A 6,810-nucleotide genomic window follows, 5' to 3' on the forward strand; every position below is an offset into this window, starting at 1 on the left:
TCCAGAGTCCATAGTCTCTCATGGTTCACCTCCCCTTCCAATTTCCCTCAACTCCCTTCTCCTCTCCATCGCCCCTTGTCCTCCATGCTATTTGTTATGGTCCACAAATAAGTGAAACCATATGATAATTGACTCTCTCTGCTTGACTTATTTCACTCAGCATAATCAGGAAGAGAGAATATTAACATTAGCTATAATATCAAAATATTATCAGTCTATACTTGCTTGATCCTGTGTAACTGGCCATGAAAATAATCTGGAAAGTGAGATTAAGTGGACCTGAGGCATAAGGGGCCACAGCTCTAGTCAGCCATGAGATGACAGACAGGAAAGTTTTACTAAAAGATCTCATAAAGGGAAATTTATTATTTCCACGGTAATAATGGATCAGGGTTACAAAGAACCAGGGAACTGGATGGAATATCCCAGACAGCTCACTGTAGGTAACAACTGAGAAAAGAAAAAAAAAAAATCAGGCATTCAAGGGACAGAATTCCAAAGGGTATGTGAGCTCTCAGAGGATATAGGAGGACCTTAAGTTCCAGAAAAGAGGTGAGAGGAGGAGCACTGGAGAGAGAAGGAATACAGTGAGCTAGACCAGGCAATAGTGCCAGGTCACCTATCAAGTCCAATCTTCTGCTCTGGTCAGCAGACATGCGGTGCTCCTGCAATCGGACAGACATGGGATGGTTGATCCTAGGGGGCTCCTGTGCTGTCATCATGCCCTCCCCTAGACTCCTACAACCTTTCAACCATATCTGTGTCCACAAATTCCTCCCAGTTTCCTTCCTCCTGTGCTGTGACTCCAGCTCTCAGCTTTGACAAATCCGAACGCTTACCTTCCTTTCTAGGGTGCGGCTCACAAGGGTCCTTGATGTCTGGAAGCACCGCTTGAGCGCAGCCCTTGGATAATGAAGACGGTGCCCACCACGATGCCCACAAGGCCCACAGCCAACCCCAGGGCACAGACCACGGTCTCTGTCAGCTCTGACATAGGGGCTGGAATTTCAGGTTCTGTGAAAATGAGGTTGTGGATGTCAGACGACAGAATGTTGGTTCATGTATATGTGTGTGGGATGGAGCAGGAGGGATGGTTTTTGTTCTATGAGGACTTAGGGCACCATGGTTAAGGAAGAGGGTAAAGTCTATTATTTGAAACCTTTAAGGTATAGAAAACATGAGATTTACAGGCTCAGAGGCAGGATATTCTGAACTTGATAGAGGAAGAAGGTGCCAAGGGGTGGAATTCATACGTACCCCAGTGTTTCAGAAGTGGTTCGTCCAGGCCCCAGTGCTCCACCTTGCAGTCATAAATATCATCAGCAGAAGGGAGGAAGGTGAGGTAACTGAACTTTAGGAAGGAATGATCCTTCTTGGCAAGGAAGCTGGTTTCAGATACACCTTCTGTGACTGAATGCCTGTTCTTCAACCATGTGACATTGATCACAGGAGGAAAGATGTTGTCCACAAGACAGATGAGGGTGTTGGGCTGACCCAGACTCACAGGAGACTTGGGAAACAGAGCCATCTCAGGAACCTCTGTGGTGAGGAAGCAGCACTGATATGAATTGCAAAGAGCTCTGCCCTCAGGTTCTGCACTGTGTCCTGCAAGAGCCCGTCCATCAACAGTTCCCCATCTGATGGCAGAAAAGTTCTTACTTACCTTCTGCTTGGGAAATGCTATCTACACACTGCCTGTATTTTATCCCTGTGCCCTTCCCCCTGTGGGCATGCTTACTAAAGTGGCAGATCTATAGGACTTCTCTTTGAGGGGTTCAAGGAGTACAAGAAGTTAGGGTCCTTGTATTACATGACAATATTTCAGTTTTGTGATAGCAGATAATGAGTGTTCAGTAATTACTATGAGAAGATCTGAGGAAAGATCCTTGGAAAGCAGTTAAATGTATCTATCATAGGGAGAAAGGGAAAGAGACCTGATATGTAGGGATAGATTCAGTAACGAGAGGCAGAGTGGTGGACACTTACCATTGGTAGCAGCAGTATAGTTGTAGAGTTTAATCAGGATGTTCAAGTTTTGTTTTGCTATTGCCAAGTTTCTCAGTGCACCTTGTGGGTCAAAACTTCCAAATGTACTAAACACAGGTAGCCGCCAGACAGTTTCCTTCTTCTCCAAGTCCACATAGAATTCCTCATCTCCATCAAATTCATGGGTGAACTGGCCAGAGGGACCATAAGACTGGTAGACATTTATGCCATAGGAAGCAACGTGATCTGTTGGTCAGTAAGGGCGAGGAGCAGGAAGTAGAAAACAGAGGGAGAAAAGAGCCTTATTAAACCAAATGACAGAAGAAGCTGGCTTTCAAATATAGTGGGCTTCATCTTTGGCATAGTCCTTAGGCATATTTCCCAGCACCACCTCTGCTCCCTCTCTCTCAGTGTTGGTAATTGTCCAGTTAGAATAAAGTCTGCTTTTCCAGTGTCATGTAGGCTCCACAAGAGCAGAATTACAGCAGCCTTGTTACTGCTATTCCCTGTGTACCTAGTTTAGCACCTGGTACACTCAGCAGGTTTGTAATAAATATTATAATAAAATGAATGAAGGGATGAATAAATTATCACAGCCTATCTTCCTTTCTCAGAAATTCACTTTCTTTCCCTCAGCTTCATAAGTTTTATCTGTTTCTTAATTCTTTCATGAGTTAATAACACATACATTTTGATTCCCCTCCCTGCAGAACTGGTTCAGAGCAGAACATTTTCTCCATCATTCCTTCCTTCTTTCCTTCCTTCCTCCTACTCCTCCCCCCTCTTTCTGTTCCTCCTTCTACTTCTTATTTTTCCAAAGAAAAGCACACAGAACCATATTATTTTAAAAGAGTTTCTTAACTATTATAGGGTAAAAGAAATTGTATGACAATATTACAAAGTATATACAAAATAAACAATGCTTCTAAGGTCACTGTTTTAACAATTGTAATCCTCAGAGAAGAGCACTTGATTTCATCAGAAATACAAAGTGTAAGCTTTATTAGATTTTATTTTTTCCACTCCCAACTCCTCCCCCCCCCTTTTTTTCCTTTGAGGAGGTTACTAAACTTCTCTCATTATTCTGACTCAACATTTCTATCTGTTTAGGATTCCAGGCAAACTAAGGCCCTTTTCCTCAAATGGACAATGTCCTTGTGTGAGGAAGCCAAAGTAGAATGGCAGCAGTAGGACTCCACTCAGTGAGGCTAACTGGACAATTTTGTGAAGAAATATGCATTGTTGTTGTTGTTGTTGTTGTCTTAAACACTTCCTCTTTATGTTCCTCCTCATTTACAGAACATCAGCAAGATGTCAGACATCATGAGGAGCAGGGAGTAAAACACCAGTCAGCATGGTTTTCAAGGAGCTTATTGCTGACAGTAGAGCCAAATGAATGCGGGAACAAAGACGGGAAGCTGTGGTGAGACCTGGAAGGGAACAGCAGCAGTCTTATGGTCCCACTTCCTCTGCAATACCTCAGCAGCCAAACCAAAGTTTGTTATTCATTCATGTTCCTTGGTCTTTGCAGGGGTCTTTCTCCTTGAAACAAAGTTCTCTTTACAGATTTCCTGGACACCTCCAATTCCTTCTCCAAGTTCCTGCTTAGTTACCAAAATTTTAGCTAAGTTCTCTCATTGAACATGTTTTTGATCACATTATACCCTCCAGCACCTTCATCCCAGTGTCTTGCTCTCCAAATTTATCTATACCTCATCCAGCTCACTCTCTTTGACCCCCTTGGTTGATTACTTAAAAGACCCTCCACCAAAGCCTCTTTATCCTCTATACTTTATCCTTGACTCCTTTTTCAAACGTGAATATATGCAATTATTGTTTTCATCGGGTACTTGTCCTGAATTGTCAACCGTTGATGAGCATTACACTGCTAGGCCAACTGGAACCAGTCTACTTTTGTAGTTTCAGTCCCAGCTGAGTCCACGGTCCTGCACAGCAATGGTCCTTCTGCTTTCCTGCACCAGGGGGCAGGTAGTATGTTCTTTCATCTTTGAATCCCCAAAAGTTACCTCATGTGTGCTCAAAAGTGTGTATTGAATGTCAATTGCTATTCTTGAGGATCAGAGAAAGTTGGGGGGAGTGGAGACTGATAGACACGGAAGTAGCAGAACAATATGGAAGTAATCAGTAGTAGCCAAGGGTGTATTATGACTTGCGAGCTTAAACACTATTGCTTTCACAGGCCCCTTTCTCCATTAAAATATTAAAAATCATATTTTGTGATTGCATTGGTCCAAAGACAAATATAATGCAAACTTAATTAAAAATTAAAATGTCTTCCTCTACTCTAAATGTTCATTATTTTTTCTTTCAAATTTAAAAGAAATTAGAACATTTTTACAGGTGCCCTACAAGCAAGACATACCCTTGGGACTGCCCTACCTGTATCTAATGGATAAGTTGAGCCTGGCCGGGGCACTCTGGTGTAACACTGAAGAAAGGAAATTGGAAGTTCTCTGGAGAAGCAAGTGAAACCACTGAATGAAATTAGAATGGGAGTAGTCATGGTTAACAATGTTGGTAAAAATTAGAACATGTGTCATTTTACTTAATTTGTTTTTTCTACTTTGGTTATTATAAATGAACTTTCTGGGTCAATAAGACAGAAGGAAGCTGTGTAGCTCAGTCTGTTAAGAGCTACCTCTGGCTTCAGCTCAGGTCATCATCTCAGGGTTGTGGGACCAAGCCCCACCTTGGGTTCTATGCTCACTAGGGAATTTGCTTGAGATTCTCTTTCTCTACCTGTTCCTACTCACAGGATCACTCTCTCTCTCTCTCTCTCTCTCTTAAATAAATAAATAAATCCTAAAAAATTAAACAACAAGTATAGGGCTGGAATAGATCCTGGAAGGAAAGGATGATAAAGTAATTCATGAAAAGAAGGTGTGAAAAGGTGGACAGTGAAGGTAGAAGAGCTGGAGTGATTAAATAATTAGTGTGTGCTTGTCCAGTTTTCCTCTGAAGGGGTATCCATTAGCTAGAATGAAGTATAGGTAATTTGAGTTGACAATTTAAGGATAACATAATTTAATTAATGGAGTTTTTAATAATAAGTTTCTCAATTTTTAAATAAAAATAAAGATATTCTCTACTTTGTTAAAGATAAAAATTATGGTTAGCCCAAGTGTCCATCAATAGATGAATGGATAAAGAAGATACAGTGTCTATCTATCAATCAGTTATCTATCTATCATCTATTATCTACCTATCTAACATCTATCTATCTATAATGGTATAATATTCTACCATAAAAATAATAAAATCTTGCCTTTGTAACAACATGGATAGATTTAGAGGCCATAATGTTAAGTGAAATAAGTCAGCCAGAAAAAGACAACTACTATCTGGTTTCATTTGTATGTAGAATTTAAGAAATAAAACTAATGAACAAAGAAAAAAAGACCAAAAAACAAAACAAAACAAACGAGAATCTTAACTACAAAGAACAAACTGATGGTTGCCAGGGGTCAGGTGGGTGGGGGGATGGGTGAAACAAGTGAAGGGGATTAAGAGTACGCTTATTTTGATGAGCACTGAATATATATGGAACCATTGAGTCACTATATTGTACATCTGAAACTATAATATATCCTGGAATTAAAATAAAAAATACCAAACCACACCTATAATAGTAACAATTAAGAGACAGGAATGATCATTGACATTTCTATTTCTTCATTATTGGAAAAGCATTTCTAAATACATTTTTTACTTGATTATTTGTGAGGTGACATATATGAGGTCATGTGGTAGAATGACTTGTCTACAAGTACTACAGGTATTCAGATGGGCTTGTTTGCCTAATCCCCCCATGCCAGTTTCCAGTATGAAAATGTGTGCAAATCTGAGACAAAGAAGAGGACACCCTTGTCTATATCTAGGTAGTATACATAATTCATGGAACTCTACTCCAAGTGAGACTCAGAAGAAACACATAAAAAGCTTCAATGTTGTTCAGAGACATTTGGGAACAATAGTTCGTGAATTTTTAGTAACAAAACATCTACTCATGGAAAGATTTCTAATCTTTGGGGCAACCATAAATGAATGCCATTAAGCCCTGCAGGCTATATTCACTGGATCTGATAGCAGAAAGGAATAATGTCCTTGATGAACTCTGCAACAGCACAGGTAGCAAAGAGAATGGGTTGGATCTCCAGTTTCCTGGAGGAAGGAATGACCATAATTTTTAGACCTGTTTAATATTGAGAACACCTGTGAAATTCTCTACTATTTCTATGCCAATCTCTATTTTTATCTCTTCCAGTTTCATTTCCCAAATTTAGTAATTACATCCCTCAGCTGTGCACTCACCCACAATGTCTTCACCACCAGAGGGACCCATCATGGTGGTCAGAGTGAGGGTCCCCAGAATCAGAACTCTGTTCATCCTTTTCTCCATGTGGTTTCTGAAGTTGCTGTTCTGAGTGACAGAGCAATGGTGAGGACCCAAATGAGAAGGGAATCTAAAGACACCCAAACCAAGCTCTGCTAGGTTAGGTTCTGGCCAATCAGAAAAATCCCCTATATGATGACACCTCTGTTGCCACTTGAAGAGTTTGTACAAAGAAAGTTGAAGGGATTGGGAAATCCCCTTGTGATGTTGCCTCCATTCAGAATAGACCTGGGGAAATTATTTAGAAAAGGAGGGAGGATATTAAATTAGAATCTTCTTATGGGAGTGTATGCTTGCTGGTGGCAAGAGGGGTGGGAATTTCTGATTAGCCTTGTGTACCGATAACATCATCCCTTACATGGTGTTCTTCAGGATATTCTGGGTGACAACTCCCAGAAATGCTCCCATAA

At 40.7% G+C, this 6,810-nt stretch overlaps 1 protein-coding gene across 1 annotated transcript; it reads right to left on the reverse strand.

Annotated features, from left to right (window-relative positions):
• Nucleotides 1-670: 670 nt before the first annotated feature.
• On the reverse strand, nt 671-6,455 carry LOC101678178 (SLA class II histocompatibility antigen, DQ haplotype D alpha chain). The gene is made up of 4 exons (XM_045072315.1): nt 6,319-6,455; nt 1,987-2,232; nt 1,258-1,539; nt 671-1,014 (listed from the first exon to the last, which is right to left on the reverse strand). The coding sequence occupies exons 1-4, from the start codon at nt 6,404-6,406 to the stop codon at nt 860-862; spliced, it is 771 nt and encodes a 256-aa protein (XP_044928250.1). The 5' UTR covers nt 6,407-6,455; the 3' UTR covers nt 671-859.
• Nucleotides 6,456-6,810: the final 355 nt, after the last annotated feature.

This window comes from Mustela putorius, unplaced genomic scaffold (genome assembly GCF_011764305.1).
Source record: "Mustela putorius furo isolate JIRA1106 unplaced genomic scaffold, ASM1176430v1.1 tig00004030_pilon_pilon_pilon, whole genome shotgun sequence".
Classification (NCBI taxonomy): Eukaryota; Metazoa; Chordata; class Mammalia; order Carnivora; family Mustelidae; genus Mustela; species Mustela putorius.

Excerpts from the sequence above, each read along its gene's own strand:
- LOC101678178 (XM_045072315.1), bottom strand. The coding sequence starts at position 6,406 with ATGGAGAAAAGGATGAACAGAGTTCTGATTCTGGGGACCCTCACTCTG. Across the intron at positions 2,233-6,318 it reads TGGTGGTGAAGACATTGTGG|ATCACGTTGCTTCCTATGGC; the intron begins GTGAGTGCACAG and ends ACTGACCAACAG. Across the intron at positions 1,540-1,986 it reads CTATACTGCTGCTACCAATG|AGGTTCCTGAGATGGCTCTG; the intron begins GTAAGTGTCCAC and ends TCCTCACCACAG.